Source organism: Bufo gargarizans, chromosome 4, assembly GCF_014858855.1.
Source record: "Bufo gargarizans isolate SCDJY-AF-19 chromosome 4, ASM1485885v1, whole genome shotgun sequence".
Classification (NCBI taxonomy): domain Eukaryota; kingdom Metazoa; phylum Chordata; class Amphibia; order Anura; family Bufonidae; genus Bufo; species Bufo gargarizans.
In genome coordinates, this window is record NC_058083.1 from 515,481,025 (window position 1) to 515,499,745 (window position 18,721).

General features: G+C 44.3%; 2 protein-coding genes across 5 annotated transcripts in view; both read right to left on the minus strand.

The window, feature by feature from the left end:
• The window catches only part of LOC122933675 (gastrula zinc finger protein XlCGF57.1-like), a 376,277-nt gene that overhangs the window by 118,405 nt on the left and 239,151 nt on the right, over positions 1 to 18,721 (minus strand). The window lies entirely within an intron of this gene.
• The window catches only part of LOC122933673 (gastrula zinc finger protein XlCGF26.1-like), a 284,426-nt gene that overhangs the window by 26,487 nt on the left and 239,218 nt on the right, over positions 1 to 18,721 (minus strand). Inside the window, exons 1-4 of one of the 4 annotated variants that reach the window (XM_044288616.1) lie at positions 7,658 to 7,709; positions 7,538 to 7,578; positions 7,448 to 7,504; positions 6,284 to 6,386 (exon numbers count right to left, since the gene is read on the minus strand). In XM_044288616.1, coding sequence (XP_044144551.1) covers positions 6,284 to 6,386; positions 7,448 to 7,504; positions 7,538 to 7,578; positions 7,658 to 7,682 — 226 coding nt within the window. In that variant the 5' untranslated portion in view covers positions 7,683 to 7,709. Of the gene's footprint in view, positions 1 to 6,283; positions 6,387 to 7,447; positions 7,579 to 7,657; positions 7,710 to 18,721 lie in introns of those variants that run through there. The other 3 variants (XM_044288614.1, XM_044288615.1, XM_044288613.1) reach the window with 3 other exon arrangements.

Below are 18,721 nucleotides of genomic sequence, written 5' to 3' on the forward strand. Positions count from 1 at the left end.
TCATCAGACGGATTGCCCATTTTTTAAACCCTGACCTTTGCTGAAGGGGAGGAACCGAGATAATAACCTTTTGAACCATACGATTCAAGATGCCTTCTTCTAGTTTTTATTGTAGAAGAACCAATTTTTGAATTGGGTTTAGTTTGATAATGTTTATGGGTGGAGGAAGACAAAGAGAAATATCGTAATCTTTGATATAATGTTCAGAACCCAAGGGTTCTTGGTAATTTCTTCCCCTTCATTTGAAAGCTTTAGTCTTCCTCCCACCTGAAGACTGGCATTATTGCTTGGAAGTTTCAGGACTTTGGGGGCCTCTCCCAATCTTCTGACCTTCCCCTCTGGACCACAGTTCTTATCCGTTAGATCTTTTTTATTGGAAGGATTTAAAGGTGATCGCGCGGCCGCACCGGTCGGCGAGGAACCGTCTGTGCGCAGAGAGGTCCAGGGTGGACGCCTGCCAAGGGTGTTTGGGTAACCATGTGCCACTGCGGAGAAGATGCGCCATCGCACGGGGGACTCCGTGGGGATGGAACAACTCAGGTTACCGGGAAGCGGCCGCACGCATCCCTTTTCACTACCTTTTTTAACGTCTGAAAGGGAAGCTTCCTTTTATTTGCATCACGGAGAAAGGATATTATTTTTTTTGAATCAGACATCTTCTCTAAATTTGTTTCCAAATCCTGTCCAAACTAGGGTTGCTTGGATACCAAAATTTTGATTCAGTTTCGATACCATAAAAGAGTATTGCGATACTCGATACCATGCGGAAAAAAAAGCTGCATGCATTCCGCATTTTATGGAACGTCGAGCCAATAATCGAACGGCCCTATCCTATTTTTGGGGGGGAACAAGGTGACCAAAAAAATAAAATTTGACGAATCGCGCATTTTTTATTTTTTTTTCCATTTATGGCGTTCACCCCATAGGAGATTTTTTAAATATTTTAATAGTTTGGAATATTCGGACATGGCAATATATGATATGTTTATTTATTGTTTGTATAATTTATATGTAAAGTTGGGAAAGGAGGCAACTTTTACTTAATATTTTGGTGTTTATTTTTTTTAAACTTTTCTTTTTACTTTTTATTTAATAACTATTTCCCCCCGTAGGGGCTAGAACCTGGGATCTTTTTATCCCTTGTCCCATTCACCCTAATAGAGCTCTATTAGCGTGAATAGGACTTCACACTCTCTCTGCTGCCCTGTGCATAGTATACATAGCAGCAGGCAGCTTACCATGGCAGCCAGGGATTTAGTAGCATCCTGGCTGCCACGGTAACTGTCATGCATTTTCATAAGTGTACAATCTTATCTGAAGATATTATAAACTAAATATTATTGCCTTTAAGAGTGAAGTCAGACTGAACCAAGAGTCTAATATTTCTCTATAGAATTGAAATAGGCCAAGATGAGTTCATGCTGAGTTCAATTTGGTTAACATGTTTGTAACGGATATAGAGTGTATTGTCTCTTATAAAATTATTGTGATCAGATGTAGTGTATCTGTTAATACTATAATGGGTCCTACAGACATGTGTCTGTGAGAGAGAACCATTTAAATAGCAATGTATTATTTTACTTCATTACAAAGTCATTAAGAAAGTCTACCTTATAGGAAGCATTGGGTGTGTGAATGTCTCATTCATGTCTTCATAATTATATTCTATATATTCCTGTGTGGTGTATTTAGATTTGCAACATATCTTAACCAATGAATTATATAATATGTCATCTATGTGTAACAGTGTGTCGACATATATATATATATATATATATATTTTAGAATATATATTTTATGCCATGTATATTTCACTGACTGGATATACCCTTAGGAGGTTTAGAAAGTATCGAAATTATCTTCCTACTAATTGGTTTTCATGATGAGAGCTGAATATTATTAGCCAGCCATGTGGGCAAGTTAATGAACCCGGATGTCAAGTAAAAGGGCCCATTGTCCATTGTCCCTAAAGAAACAGTAGAGGATAGTGACTCCAACATGTCTAGATTATTGATAAGTAAAATGTCAGGAAGAAACCCTTAATACTGATGCATATTGGAGAGGTTAAAAAGGTTTATTAGGTATTTAGAATTAATTGTTAAAGTTGTGACATTCATCTGCAATACCACAGTGCCATCTAGAGGCAGATGGACAATAGTACATTATTTTATAACTTGTTTTCTATAACATAGCAAGGGTTAAGATTACATCATAGTAGTATTAACATACGTTACACCCTCCTCAGTTGACTGGGAGATCATAATCCAGGAGGAGGTAACGTAAGATATCAGGGAGGATAAGTATTGCTGGATAGGAACATAGGAGATCATCAGAGGAGATCAAACCATCAGATCACAAGAAACAGGATCCTCATAAGAATGAAAGGATCCATAAAGGATATCGAAAGAAACTTGAATGATATTTTGACCACTAGGAAACTCCTGAGAACTGGTCCCATCCGAAACTCTGTCCATCCTTGATTTGGTAGCGTATATTATTTATTGCTTGTGATATTAATAAGATATTCCTCTCAACATATAGTCAAAAGTTCCCATACTGTGGGAATGTATAGTGTTAAACACCTCCCTAAATGCTAGTTGTCCTCTTAGCAAAGATGCATATTGCTAATGGGGGATTAGACATTGTCTGAGTAGAGGTAAAACTCGGGGAAATTATATTTCCATAGTCTGATTGCCGAGTGGGATATAATATCATATTAATAGCATATATATATATATATTTTTGATTTTCATAGGCAAAGACAGAGTCAAGGGACAACATTTATTGTTCCTGTATTAATCTGTGTTTTTGTCATGTTATATAACCTGTTGGTAAACAGAAAATCCTGAGTTTCTCTTGATATATTAATTATTGGTCTGTTTGATAAAGATATAGCATTTATATCTTATCATATGTAACTTTAAATAATTCTGTGCTGTGAGAAAGTGATAGTGGATTACACCAACATCTAGTGGTGGTTTGTTGGTACTGCGTCAATTTATCTATCAATTGATCTTATGTCTGTTTTACATTGGATTTTTACTCATTTATAAATAAATTATTACATATATTTTACATAATTGATTGCCCCTTTTTTTCCATTAATTGCATAAATTAAATTTAGAGCCTCAAGATAAAAGAAAAGGCATTTTTATGTCCGCCTAGAGGATTTCCTGACTGATTTCCATATTTTATCTCTTATATAAGATATTTATATTTTATATAAAAGATATACACTGCTGGGGCTCCGATCAAAAGCTGCCACTGCCACCAATGAGGAGGGGGGGAGGGGATCCACCAATGATTTTAATACTGGGAGGGTGGGGGAATAGCACACTGCGCCACCAATGATTTTAATACTGGGGGGGAAGGGCACACACACTGCGTCACCAATGATAATTAACATTAAAATACAGGAGGCGGATGCGGCACCTGAGAGGTTATCTGCTGCTGATCGCAGCTCCCTGCCAACACCCGCCTCCTGTATTTGTATTAGACGTTAATGTTCATTGGTGGTGCAGTGTGTCCGCCCCTCCTCCTTCCGTCTCTTCTCATTAGTGGCAGCGGTGGCACGGGGGGGAGGGAGTGACTCCTTCTCCCCTATGCTGCTGAGGAAACATGGAGCATACTGACATTAGCGCGCTCATTCTGTGATTCTAGACTGCGCAGCCCACTATTAAAAAAAAAAAAAAGGGAATTCCCATACCGAACCGATACCGGGACAAAAAGTATCGATTGGGGATCGAAATTTCGATACCCGAAAAACAACCCTAGTCCAAACATTATGTTACTGTGAAAGGGAGACTACATAGTTTCATCTTAGAACTGAAGTCATCTGTCCAAGACTTTAACCATAGTGCCCTTCTAGCCATGACCGCCAACCCAGTGTTTTTTGCCGCCATCCTGACCGACTCCGCAGTGGAATCTGACAAGAAATCCAATGCCTTCAGTAAAACGGGGGAAAGTGTCTTTTAATGAGTCATAAGGGGAACCTTCTTTCATAAGGGATTCTGACTGCTGTAACCATCTTTTAAGGGATCTGGCGACAGATGTGGTGGCTAGATTTGATTTGAAGAGGGGGCTGAATTCCAAGGTTTTCTTTAGAACTGAATCCACAAGGTCTTTTAGGGAGCCTATGTCCTCAAGGGAAAGGGTATTATACCCTTAAACCAACTTGGAAAGGGACACATACTTTTTGACAAGAGGGTAACTTCATCTTGTTCACTAAAGAGAAGTCTACGACTGATTGTTTTTGGAATAAATAACTCCCTATCTGGGGTCTTAAACCAGTCCACTAAACATCTCGTCATGGACCGACTTATGGGCTTTCTCATCTGAGAGGTCCGTGGTTTCCCTGACAGTTTTAATTAATTCTTTTGTATCCTCGGAGGAAAAACGAAAGCTTTTAATTCTGTATCAACTCCAGAGGAATCAATAGAGTCAATACATTCTAACTGAGTCTCTAACTCTGAGTCCTGCTCTGAGGATGAGAATTAGAATAGAGCATTTTAGGTTCCCTACGCTTTGAAGTAGTGGGACCAAGGATGGCTATAGGATTTTCAGATGGGGCCGAACGCACTCTCTGATTACCTCCCTTACTCCTCTCTGATAGAGGGAAAAAGTGTTTTACCATATTGGCAGTATATTTCTTGCAGAATTTCTTGTATGTATCTGGTAATTTTACAGAACACATCACACATTTCCTATTTTTAGAACTAGATTTAGCTCTCTGAGCCCCATCCTTATCACTCTCCACGCATACAGGCAGAGAGGGAGACAGAGGTAAAAAGGGGGTTAGTATAAGTACATTTATACAGCATTCCTCCCAAGGGGAAGAAACTTACAACAGTAGGCCCCAAGGAGCTCTCTATCTGGCTTGTTCCCAGTTCAGACATACTATCCGGACTTAGAATCTCAGTCCCCTTAAAATCTCTTACCTGCAGACCTCAGATCAGAGGGCGACATCCGCCTTGATCTTGAGCGCCAATTTTAGCTCTGCCCCCTTTACGTGCGTTCCACCGATCAGAAATACCTCTTGAAACGCACATGGAGTTGACTTCCGGTGGCGTCATAGCGAACGCCGAAAGTATCAGGTTGCGATGAAGAGCTTCCTATACGATCGGAGGAACTCCCTGAGTGTCTGGTCCGCACATGGACCTCCAAAGCACAACGCACAGAGCGGAAGGTAAGGAGCAGGGATCTCCATCAGCTCAATACTCAACTAGGGCACGGGAGCTCCCTGCTTCCCTCATGTGGTAAAAGGCATTCAGAATCTTCTATTCAGCCGCCCTTTTGCCTGCCTTACACAGAAAGCGGACTCACAGCAAGTGCCATGAGGATAATCCATCTCGCACCTGGAGGGTGAGGAAGACACTGATTTATTCACTCAAATTTATTCTTCCTGACCCTACCTGGTTGAAGGCGGGTCATCTCACATGGTTTGCCGTCATGGAGAATGAAAGGGGAAAATTAAGTTTTCCTGCAAACCAACATTCACAGAAGAATGTATTATTTATAGAACTACTAGAAACAGTCTATAGGTGGCTCCAATATTGATTACACAATTCTCCCCCTCCCTGTCTGGATGTGATACTAGGACACCACCGGGTTTACAATTTGTGTCTAGAACCCGATAACACACGATGTAAGCAAAATAGAGAACTGCTCCCCTATAAAACCTCTCTGCACATACAATAATCCTATATGTTGTCAGACCAGGAATGAGGTGTCAACAAGGGACCATTTAACAGCTGCCATGAGATATTTTGGGGCCCCATATACTGGGATTGGTCAGAGCCCCTAGGGAGAGTGGGGTATAGCATTGAAGTCTTCAGCAGGAAGGGGTGAGCAGAATGGCCGGCAAGCTGTCACTGACCACTGGGGATTTGTCCTCCTATGATTACTTCTTTAGGGCAGAATATTGTGAAATCTTTATGGTCAGACAGGCAGCTGCTACTGTTCATTGGTGGCTCTTTATTTCCGCTCTACCATAAGACTTTTCCTATTTCCAAAAGTTCAGAAGTGTCAGTAAAGCCTCTAAGTACTATAGAAAGAGGGTTCATAGAAGTTAGAAGAATGGGTGATAACGCCAACCTTCTGATCAATACTGTGGGACACCTGGTATCGGTAACAATTGTGTGTCAATAAAGGAAAACCTGTCAGAAAGTACAATATGTGACCCTCAAACTGCCACCACTACCTGACTATACAATGAGTCATCAGTAGCCAGTGAAGGAGCAGAATCTGTGAGTCTTCTCTGCTTTATGTAGTGGTTACTACTCACCTGGGTGGTTATCGGTGGGAATGTCCTCTATGATCTGCTCATCACCCCTCACATATGTATCTTCAGCCTTAATATTGGTCAGATCTTTACCCAGAATTAAAAGCTGTGAAACAGAAATGGTAAAAGTCAGCAGACTGATGGAGAAGTCGTGTGGAATGTTTGATGTGACCAGAAAAGGTCATTAATTACAATGACAATAAGTGATGAAATGACAGCAGAGTTATCTGCTATGGCAGCGGTCCATGCCTATAGCTCCTCTCCTTCCTGCTGGTGGGCACGCCTGCTGCCAGGTTTACCTGCTCCATAGCTTTAGGGCTCCAGTGGTCCAGTCCCACAGACATCCCTCTCTCCCTTCCCAGTGGTCCCGGCTGCTGGAATAACGCTGTCCTCCCACACAAGCTGAGGCCTGCTTCCTGCCGATAATGACCTTCTCTGCCCATAGGTCATGTGTGCACACACTATATCTGGCTCTTATAGGGCCGGCATTCACGCACTCTAATATCTACAAGCCATGGAAAGGAGCCTGATCAGTAGGTTCTAGTATGCTAGTTTCGTGCAAAGCTTGTTCTGTGTACAGACTTCTGCCTGACTTCTAGATTGGACCCTTTGCTGTCTGACCTGACCTTTGCCTGATCTCCGTTCTGATCCTGAGCTGCTTGCCCTGACAACGGACCATTTATCGGACTGCATGTATTCTGCCTTTCCTGCCACGTGGGTCACCAGTCACTTGTACAGAAACTACTTCAAGTGCAGCAGCCTAGTGGTTCCCCTGCAACAAAGTCCAGATCCCTTTACAGTGGATAAAGTGGAAGCAGAGGGGGGGGGGGGGGGGGGGGGTCCACTTATAAAACGTACTATGTCAAATCTGTTGAAGAGACACAGTGGATCTACATGTGCCAGGTTTCATTGTCTGGCCTAAAAATATATGCAGGTCTCCTCTATATATGCACCCAGTTGGTTCATTATTCCAACCAACAGTCTCTACAGACCAGAAAACTGTGAGAAGATCCAGACGACATGTAAGGTCTATAGTTAGCTGTAATCCTGCCATCTCTACCTTTCTCATTATACAAGGATAAAACATATAATACTGGTTTATAAAACAAGACTGAACACAAGATCTTTACAGCACTTCTACAGATCATAGGGAACCTTTCACGAGACCTTATTTCCATCTATCTGATCATCATATGGAATGCTTTGATGTTCTTCTGAACCATCCTGTAGAAGAAGAGGACTAGGAAATCTCTCCTCCTGTAGAAGAAGAGGACTGGGAGTTGTTCTCTCTTCTTTAACTGTAGGAAAAACATACGGTGACAATTAATTTCTGACATATAACTAGTAAGAGGATGTGTGTATTTAGTCATGTCTTACTTGGTGGCTGGTGATCCTCCATCATAATGTTCTTGTACAGATCTTTGTGTCCTTCTAAATACTCAGACTCCTCCATGGAGAAATAGACGGCGACATCCTGACACCTTATAGGAACCTGACAACACAATGATACAGTCATCACCCAGATCCCTTCATAGTGTTACTGTATAATGTCCCGGCATTCCCAGCGATGTCACCTCTCCAGTCAGCAGCTCAATGATCTTGTTAGTGAGCTCTAGGACCTTCTCTCTGTTGACTTTCTCATGTATAGGAATGTGAGGTGTCGGCCTGGATACTGGGCTCAGGATTCCTCCCCGTCCTTCAGATACCGGGGCCTGACAATGCTCACTAGAGGTCTTCTTCACTACTGTGTATTCCTGGGTATGGAGAGACGCAGTAATAAATATCACTCCATACATCTCCAGACTCCCTCACCTCTCCAGTCATGTCCATCTGTTAGTAACACAGAGAAGATGATGTAATGGGACATCATCAGAATCTCTCACCTCTCCAATAAGCCGGAGGAGGATCTCTAGGGTGAGATTTATTATACACTCTGCCATCTTGTCCCCATCCCTATCCATCCTTGATGGGTCAATCAGGAGAATGATCTTATACAGGAGATATACGCTGAGCGGATCCTATATTGTAGGAACCTGAATGGAAAGAAGACGAACCGATGTAAAATCATAGAAAATCCCATGTAAAATGCAATTACTGGAGATAAGAAGAGGAAACACTGGAGGAGATAATAAAGTGTATCAAGGCAGATCCTCCATGTTTCAGGTCAAAGCATGTCACACCTTCATATTACCACTATAGTCAGTTACAGGTCACAGCGGCAATACATTAGCAATAAGCATTAGCAATGCGCCGCACAGAAAGAAGAAGGAGCGCCCACCGGCCACGGCGCATGTGAGTATAATGCTGCTCACTAACATACCATGGCAGCCAGGACTTCAGTAGCGTCCTGTCAGCCATGGTAACCGATCGGAGCCCCAGCATTACACTGCTGTGACTCCGATCGGAACTGCCCACTGCCACCAATGATGGGGGGGGACCCTGTGGCCACTGCCACCAATGATTAATACTGGGGGGGTTGAGTTACCAGAGGGGGCTGATAAGAGGGGGAGGCTGGGGGGCACATGAGAGGCTGGGTGCTCTTTTTTGGACTTTTGGTTGGTCAGTGGTCACAAAACAAATGTGTTATTTATTTAATTGCTATAATTTGTTTCAATTTGTCGGTAATTGGTATAGGTGAGTACTTAAATAAGAGTATCGGTACTCGGTCTAAAAAAAATGGTATTGGGACATCCCTACGATAAACCACTCGTTCTGGTACAGAATTAACCCTGCAATGTTTTTGTTGTTACTAGAAGTCAATTGACTAGTTACAGATACCCGAAATGATGAAAAATGACATATAAAAGTATAACAATTAACATCTCCTTGTGGCTGCCTTGCTGCCCCCATACAGTATAACGTCTCCTTGTGGCCGCCCCATACAGTATAAGGTCTCCTTGTGGCCGCCCCCATACAGTATAAGGTCTCCTTGTGGCCGCCCCATACAGTATAAGGTCTCCTTGTGGCCGCCCCCATACAGTATAAGGTCTCCTTGTGGCTGCCCCCATACAGTATAACGTCTCCTTGTGGCTGCCCCCATACAGTCTAACGTCACCTTGTGGCTGTTCCCATACAGTATAACGTCACCTTGTGGCTGTTCCCATACAGTGTAACGTCACCTTGTGGCTGTTCCCATACAGTGTAACGTCTCCTTCTGGCTGTTCCCATACAGTGTAACGTCTCCTTCTGGCTGTTCCCATACAGTGTAACGTCACCTTGTGGCTGTTCCCATACAGTATAAGGTCTCCTTGTGGCCGCCCCATACAGTATAAGGTCTCCTTGTGGCTGCCCCATACAGTATAAGGTCTCCTTGTGGCTGCCCCCATACAGTATAACGTCTCCTTGTGGCTGCCCCATACAGTATAACGTCTCCTTGTGGCTGCCCCATACAGTATAACGTCTCCTTGTGGCTGCCCCATACAGTATAACGTCTCCTTGTGGCTGCCCCATACAGTATAACGTCTCCTTGTGGCTGCCCCATACAGTGTAACGTCTCCTTGTGGCTGCCCCATACAGTATAAGGTCTCCTTGTGGCCGCCCCCATACAGTGTAACGTCTCCTTGTGGCTGCCCCCATACAGTATAACGTCTCCTTGTGGCTGCCCCCATAAAGTATAACGTCTCCTTGTGGCCCCAAGTGTTTTTTTTCTTCTAAATGGGCATTTATCGCGATATATATTGTTATTGCGATAAATTTATTAATATCGTTGGAATATTTTTGATATCGTCCAACCCTAATTCCATCATGGATCTGCAAAAATGCTTCCGTTCCAATAATACAACTGCATGCATCCGTCATGAGAGGATCCGGTTGTATTATATCTTCTATAGCCAAGACGAATCAGTCATGAACACTATTCAAAGTCAATGGGGGACGGATCCATTTCTATTGTGTCAAAGAAAACGGATCTGTCCCCATTGACTTACATTGTGTGTCAGGACGGATCCGTCTTGCTCCGCACCACATTGCAGACACAAAAACGCTGCTTGCAGTGTTATTCTGTCCGCGATGGGAGAGCAACCAAACGGAACAGAAAGCATTTTGGCGACTCAGTTTCGTTCAGTTCAGTTTTGCCCCATTGACAAGCTGTAATCTAGTAGATCACTTCATAGATCTAGAGCTCAGACTGCCCTCGTCCTATCAGATGGAATCACAAGAATAACGGGCATCTGTCAGCAGATTGGTGCCTGTGACACCGGCTGACCTGGTACATGTGCACTTGGCAGCTGAAGGCATCTGTGTTAGTCCCATGTTGATATGTGCCCGCACTGCTGAGATAATTATGTTTTATTATATGCAAATGAACCTCCAGGAGTAAGGGGGTGTTGCCTTTTTACCTAGAGGCTCCTCCTTTCTGCACCTGCCACGCCCTTTTCACTTTGATTGACAGGACCAGGCAGTGAAGACGTAATCACACCTGACCCTGTCAATGAAAGTGAAATGGGCGTGGCGGGTGCAGAAAGGAGGAGCCTCTAGGTGTAAGGGCAACACCCCCGTTGCTCCCAGAGGCTTATTTGGCTACATTAACCCTTCCTACCCCAGGCCAGTTTTCACCTTCCTGCCCAGGCCTATTTTTGCAAATCAGACATGTGTCACTTTATGTGGTAATAACTTTGTAATAGTTTTACTTATTTAACCGATTCTGAGAATGTTTTCTGGTGACACATTGTACTTCAGGTTAGCGGCAAAATTGGGTCAATATTTTTTTCCTTAACTAAATTTTAATTTCTCTACTTAAAAAAACTGGTAAAATAGTTATCAGCCAAGATTCCCCATGTGTCTACTTTATGTTGGCATCATTTTGTAAATGTCATTTTATATTTTTAGGACGTTAGAAGGTTTCAAAATTTTAGAAGTAATTTTTCACATTTTCAATAACATTTCTAAAATAGTTTTTATAAGCACTAATTCAGTTCTAAAGTGATTCTGAGGGGCTTACATAGTAGAAATCGCCAATAAATGATCCCATTTTAGAAAACAAACCCCTCAAATTATTCAAAACTGATGTTTCAAACTTTGCTAACCCTTGAGGTGTTCTACAGCAGTTTAAAAGAAAATGAAAGTAATTTCATTTTATGTCTTTGCAGATTTTTTATATTAATCCATTTTTCCTGCAACACAGCAACGGTTAACAGCAAAATAAACCTCAATATTTTTTATGTGGTCGTAAACTGCTGTATGGGCACACTGCAGGGCGCAAAAGGAAAGGAGCAACATAAGAGGCAGATTTCACTGGGACAATTTTAAGTTGCCATGTAACATTTGAAGTCCCCCTGATGCACCCCTACAGTAAAAAAAAATTTATGACACCAATGTGTCCATACCGCACCTCGCACGCCGCCCTCCGCCCACTGACACTGTACATCGGGATCACGTGGTACGGTTTTGTCACTGGTTACCAAGACGTCACGTCCTCCCTGGGAGTACATAAGGTCAGCTTGACACAGTTTACCTCCTGTCCGAAGGGGCGCAGGGAGGCACGGGGAGTGATAGAGGGTTCTCCACGCAACCTTCAGCCTGACACAACACTCGCTCACAACCCTGACAAGCAGAGCTCTGCCAGCCCGGGAGACTGCCACTAGTTCCTCGTTAGATATAAGCCCGATCCGTTAACGGGATTATATCGGGTCGGAACCAACCCCAGGTAGCTTATAGCTTTATGCTGAAACACGGACGTGGGGAATTGTGATCGAGATACAGAAAAGCGCAAGATTAAGTTATATATTTAATTGCCTTAAAGGGAACCTGTCACCTCCAAAAACCATCTGAAGCCGCCAGCAGTGTGTTTCTGGCGATTGTTTTGTTCCTGACGGCAGATGCGGCAAAAGCTTTGAAAACGTTACTTTATCCCCCGCCGGCGCGCTTTTCTAAACATGCTTCAAGTCAAGGTAACCACGACCCTTTCCCTGTGACTGACAGACGGCATTTCGGCTGGCTTTGCCGAACTCTCTGCATAAGCGCTGTCAGTCACACGGAGGGGGGCGTGGTTACCTTGACTTGAAGCATGTTTAGAAAAGCGCGCCGGCGGCGGATAAAGTAATGTTTTCAAAGCTTTTGCCGCATCTGCCGTCAGGAACAAAACAATCGTCAGAAACACACTGCTGGCTCCTCTCAGGTACTGCTGGCGGCTTCAGATGGTTTTTGGAGGTGACAGGTTCCCTTTAAGGGCATACTAGACAACACTATATACACACAGATATATACAGAGGTCAGATGTGCAAATACAGATGATGATTTTGTACAAAACGATTTGCCAAGCATCTCTAACTTATTAGTATAGCATTTACAATTATGATGCAATTTTGTACTTTATTTGGTTTGCAGTGAGCTGTTGCATTGCATGTTTTATCAGCAGAACATTGTGCTGATAATCATGGTGCTGATCGGCCAATGTAATACTGGAGATGCAGAGCGCTGATAATGCGCCATATTGGCTGCGTTATATTGTAAATATGACAGAAAACATAAGTTATTAATTTAAATAAAAGTTATACATTTAAAATTGTGTAAATTTGCTATTTATGTATAGAATAAATACCAATTCTAGAGTCGACTGGTGACGGTTTCCTGCACAAACAGCAAACTCTTACAGGCCGTCTGTCACCGGCCTCAGTCCTGTCTCGCTGTTATACCGCCTTGTAGGTCACACACAGATAACACACGGGACCTTTTTCTTCCCCTTCTGTAGCTGCAATGTTCCAAAAATGAAGTTTCCAACATATGGAAACGGGGATTTTCCTCTAGCCCCCACAGCGGCACGACAGGATACCCTGCCTCTCCAGGGACAGGAAACAACGTGGAGATCTTCAAAAACTCCCCTCCCCTTACCTGCTCCAGTAAATAACGAGAAACTCTGGAATGGATGCGACAATATTAATCGTTGTGTTATTGAAATTAGACAAGGATACTGGAGAAATGACAAAAAAAAATATATATATATATTTTTTTTTAACAAAAGTTTGAATTTCTTCTGGGTGGGAAATTCCCCGTGCCGCTGTGGGGGCTAGAGGAAAAAAAACAATTACCGGTAAGTAATTGAAATCTTTCCAAACGCCCCCCCCCAGCGGCACGACAGGAGGAATAACAGAGGAATCCTATATCGGGGGGGGGGGGGGGGCGGGACGGGACGGGACAGACAACCGCAGATAATACCCTTCGAGCAAATGATAACTCCCTGTTCTTTAACACGTCTAACTGATAATGTCTAAAGAAAGTGGAAGGTGACGACCAGGTGGCTGCCTGTCAAATCTGTTCTAACGGAACATCCGCTGATTCAGCCCAAGAAGCTGCTACAGATCGGGTTGAGTGGGCCCGCCGGAGGAGGAACCTCTTTTAAGTCATAACAAGTCAAGATTGCAGATCTGATCCACTGACTAACAGATGTTTTGCTTGCCGCGTTCCCCTTATTTGGACCTGCAAATTGAATAAACAGTCTGTCCGTTTTTCTGAGATCTTCCGTAGTCTTTAGGTAGGCAAGTACCGCTCTTCTCACATCCAGGTTATGGAACCGTCTTTGCTCCTGACTGCCTGATGGGGACCCAAAGGAAGGGAGGGACACTTCCTGTAGACAGTGGAACTTTGAGACCACCTTAGGCAAAAAAGAGGGAGAATTCTTCACTACTATCCTATCATCCTTGATGGATAGGTAGGGAGGTCTGCACGAAAAGGCCTGGATTTCCCCCACCCTTCTAGCCGTGGTGATAGCTATTAAGAAAACCGTCTTAAAAGGTAAGTAACTTTAGCGATATTTCAGATAAGGGCTCAAAAGGACTGTCTGATAAGGCAGCCAATACTAGATTCAAGTCCCAAGGGGGGACAGTGGGCCTCACTATTGGTTGTTTTCTTCGAGCCCCTCTCACAAATCTCTTAACAAGGTCTACCTCTGCCAATTTTATATCAAGTAAGGCACTCAAAGCTGATATGTGGACCTTTATAGTGCCGACTCTTAGCCCCTTCTGTAGTCCTGACTGGAGAAAATCTAGGACCTTAGTGAATACAAGGGGACCTCTGGTATCACCACCTGTAAATTTTCTGAAAGACTGCCAGATTCTGTCAAAATCTTAGATGTCACCTTTTTGCGGCTATAAAGAATTGTGGAAATTACAGCGTCCGAGAGGCCCTTTTCCTTTAATATCTCCCGCTCAGTCTCCATGCTGCTAATTGAAGTTGCGTTGTCCTGGGATGCCATACTAGGCCTTGATGAAGGAGATCGGGGATGTCTGGTAGTAGCCACACGTCTCCTGTTGACAACCTCACTAGGAGAGGGAACCACGATCTCGTGTGCCAGTAAGGTGCTATTAGGATCAGCCTGTGGTTCTCCTGTAGCACCTTTTGCAGCACTCTGGGGATTAACGCAAAAGGAGGGAAGGCATACAAGTTTACTTTTGGCCACGGGTGGGAGAGAGAGTCCACTATGAGTGGGTGATCTGTATAGGCTAGAGAGTCGAACTTTTCTGTTTGTCTGTTTTGACGCATGGCGAACAGATCTACTTCTGGAAGGAACCATCTTTGTGTTATCTGATGGAATATTATTGGGTTTAAGGATCATTCTCCTTCCTTTAAGACATCCCTGCTGAGAAAGTCTGAGACTGTGTTGTCTTCTCCCCTTATGTGAACCGCTGATATTGACAGTATGCTCCTTTCTGCCCACTGGAAAAATTTTCTTGTGACCTTCGCTAGGGATGGGCTTCTTGTGCCCCCCTGCCTGTTCAGATAGGCCACAGCTGTGGTATTGTCTGAGAGAATTCTAATTTCTTTTCCGCAGATCTCTGAGTGAAGGGCCTTTAAGGCTTCCCAGATTGCGGTTAACTCCCTCAGGTTGGAAGAGGCTAGGTTTAGATGTCCTTGCCAGCCACCCTGTACTACAGATCTGTCTGTAAAGGCTCCCCAGCCATTTTTGCTGGCATCTGTAGTAATAGTGACTACATTTGTTTGTTGCCACGGGACGCCTGCGTTTAGATTTTTGTTGATTAACCACCAATTTAAGGAATCTCCTACATACTGAGGGACTTTTAACTTCAGCTCTAGTGATGCTATGCTCTTGTTCCACCTTCTGAGCATGAAAGACTGAAGAGTTCGCGAGTGAGCGTGATCCCACTTCACTGCCGGGATAGTTGATTGTCACTCTCGATCTGCTGCGGAATAGAGTAAATTCCTGCTTGATAGTTTGAATTTTCTCTGGTGGGAGGAAGGTCCTCATGAGTCCTGAGTCCAGCAGCATTCCTAAAAAGATCCTGGACAGAGGTCTGATTTTTCCATATTTATTAGCCATCCCAGATCCGTTAGGTTGTGTTTCACTAACTCTATGTGTTCTAACAGAAGACTCTCTGATCCTGCTGCTATCAGGAAGTCGTCTAAGTAAGGGACAACTAATATACCTTTTAGATGAAGGTCTGCTATCACCTCTGCCATCACTTTGGAGAAGACCCTTGGTGCTGACGTAATGCAGAAAGGAAGGACTTGGAATTGAAAATGGTGTACTACCGAGTTTTGTTGTACTGCAAATCTGAGGAATCTCCGGTGTTTTCTGCAGATCGGATTATGGTAGTACGCGTCGGTGAGATCTAGGGTTGCCATAAAGATGTTTTTTTGTAATAGACTTATCGTGAATTTTATGCTCTCCATCTTGAAGCGTTTGTAAAGTGGATGTTGGTTCAGTCCTTTTAAGTTTATAATGGCTCTGTACGAGCCGCTTGGTTTTCTGACTAAAAATATAGGAGAATAATAACCTATTCCTTGCTCTTCTGGGGGAACTAACACTATCCTTTTGTAAAAGGATCTTTATCTGATCTAGGATTAACGATTGAACTGGATTGGCTTTTTTGGTAATGTGGAACACGTCCTGGGGAGGAGGGGAGAATTCCAGTTTTAGGACTTGATGAGACTATGTCCAACACCGAAGGGGAGTTGGAAATATTCTCCTAGGCTGGGAGGAAATATTTTAGCCTTCCTCCTACCTTGCTTCTGGTGTCATTGTTTTGATGACTTTTCGGAGGAGTCTGAGGGGTTGAACAAAAAACCTCGCCCTCTTCCCGAATGCCACCGGGAAGAAAAAGGAGGGGAAACACCCTTTTCCTCCTAAGCCTTTAAACATCACATCCTGTATAGTTTTGGATTGCTTAGACTTCTCCAAGTTTAAGGTTGCTCTAATAGTTTTCAACAAGGCTTCGGTGTCCTCTATGGAGCAGAGTGGTCTCCCTGATTCGTCCTCTGAGGAAAGTGACTCAGACCCCGAGAGGAGCCCCCCTTCATCTAAATTCTCTTCCTGACATTCAGACTCTAAAGTAGCGGACATCTCGGTCATGGAAGTAGAAGGTTTTTGGGCCGTGGTGGCTAGTTTTTGATCCACAGCGCTGCTTACTTCCTCCTTTACTATATTTCCAATGTTGTCCAATAATGAAGGGGACTCCTCCCAAACTATTTTCTTCATACACTTTGAACAGAGGGGTTTCTTATAACCTGACGGTAAGGCTTTTTTTTTACAAATGGAGCATTTTTTGACTCGCTGAGATTCCGTGGACTTCTGAGCTTCCCTGACCTATAGATATAAGTCAGAGTGCTTGTTTAATAAAGGGGGCTGCCTAGTTTATTAAAAAAAAAGGGAGAGGTACAGTCCCTTATCCAGTGCAGTAAAGAAGGTAAGAATCTGCCCCTCAGTGACACAGGCTACCTCAAGCATTTTTCATCTCCCTCCAGAGAAGGGTACCTTACCGGGCGGCCGGTCTTGGATGGATCCGTGGGTCTGCGCATTGCGTCCTCTCCTGATGCCGACATGTTGTAGGCCATATCCCAGGACGCTGCCGATTCACGCAATTTTTTAAATGCTCATTGTCTAGGGGAAAAGACGTCACTATTCTGCGCCTGTGAGCTTGCGCTCACGTGACCCGCGCCTCCTCTCGCGAGAGTTGTATTCAGGAAGCGCTTCCCAGGCTGCCTCCACCGGAGGACTTGCGCCTGAGAGACAGGGAGGGCCGCACCGCAACCCCGCGATACTGCTCCCCCGATCGAACTGCCGGCGTTTCTTCTGTAGGAAAAAGGACTCCCACAGGTGGATCCCCACGCTAGTCCCAGAGGGACAGGAAACAACTGGAGCAGGTAAGGGGAGGGGAGTATTTGAAGATCTCCACGTTGTTTCCTGTCCCTGGGGAGGCAGGGTATCATTCTGTCGTGCCTCTGGGGGGGGGGCGTTTGGAAAATATAATTTTCCTTAGGGCCCTTTCACACCTGCGTTATAGTCTTCCGGCATAGAGTTCCGTCGTCGGGGCTCTATGCCGGAAGAATACTGATCAGGATTATCCTAATGCATTCTGAATGGACAGTCCGTCCTTCAGGATGCATCAGGATGTCTTCCATTCCGGAACGGAACGTTTTTTGGCCGCAGCAAATAGCGCAGCATGCTGCGCTTTTTGCTCCGGCCAAAAATCCGGAACACTTGCCGCAAGGCCGGATCCGGAATGAATGCCCATTGAAAGGCATTGATCCGGATCCGGCCTTAAGCTAAACGTCGTTTCGGCGCATTGCCGGATGCGACGTTTAGCTTTTTCTCAATGGTTACCATGGCTGCCGGGACGCTAAAGTCCTGGCAGCCATGGTAAACTGTAGTGGGGAGCGGGGAGCAGCATACTTACCGTCCGTGCGGCTCCCGGGGCGCTCCAGAGTGACGTCAGGGCGCCCCAGGCGCATGGATGACGTGATCGCATGGATCACATGATCCATGCGCATGGGGCGCTCTGACGTCATTCTGGAGCGCCCCGGGAGCCGCACGGACTGTAAGTATACCGCTCCCCCGCTCCTACTATGGCAACCAGGACTTTAATAGCGTCCTGGGTGCCATAGTAACACTGAAAGCATTTTGAAGACGGATCCGTCTTCAAATGCTTTCAGTACACTTGCGTTTTTCCGGATCCGGCGTGTAATTCCGGCAAGTGGAGTACACGCCGGATCCGGACAACGCAAGTGTGAAAGAGGCCTTAGCAATGCAGCCATATACAAACATATATGCTGGTCAGGGGCCCAAAGTCATTTAACCCTTTTAATCACACTCCTGCCCACTTTAATGCCGTGTGCCAGTCATTTCTGTGGTCATACCGCGTTCAGCTGATTTCCGCTAAGTGCAATTTATTTTATCACTGGGAAAAGTTCTCATAATTCATTAACAAAACACGAAAAATACAAATTATGTGAATAAGAAACTAATGAATAAGAAACCTTCAGCCGCGTCCATAGCACAGTACAGAAATAATTCCGCCATATAGCACATAGAGAACGGCTGCAGTGCAGTATAAGGCGGGGTTCACACGTGACTGGTTAGCTGCAGATTTAGGCCTCATGCACACGACCGTGACATTTTTTTGCGGTCTGCAAACCGCGGGTCCACAAAAAACGGAAGCCGCCGTGTGCCTTCCGCAATTTGCGGAACAGAATGGGCAGCCCATTGTAGAC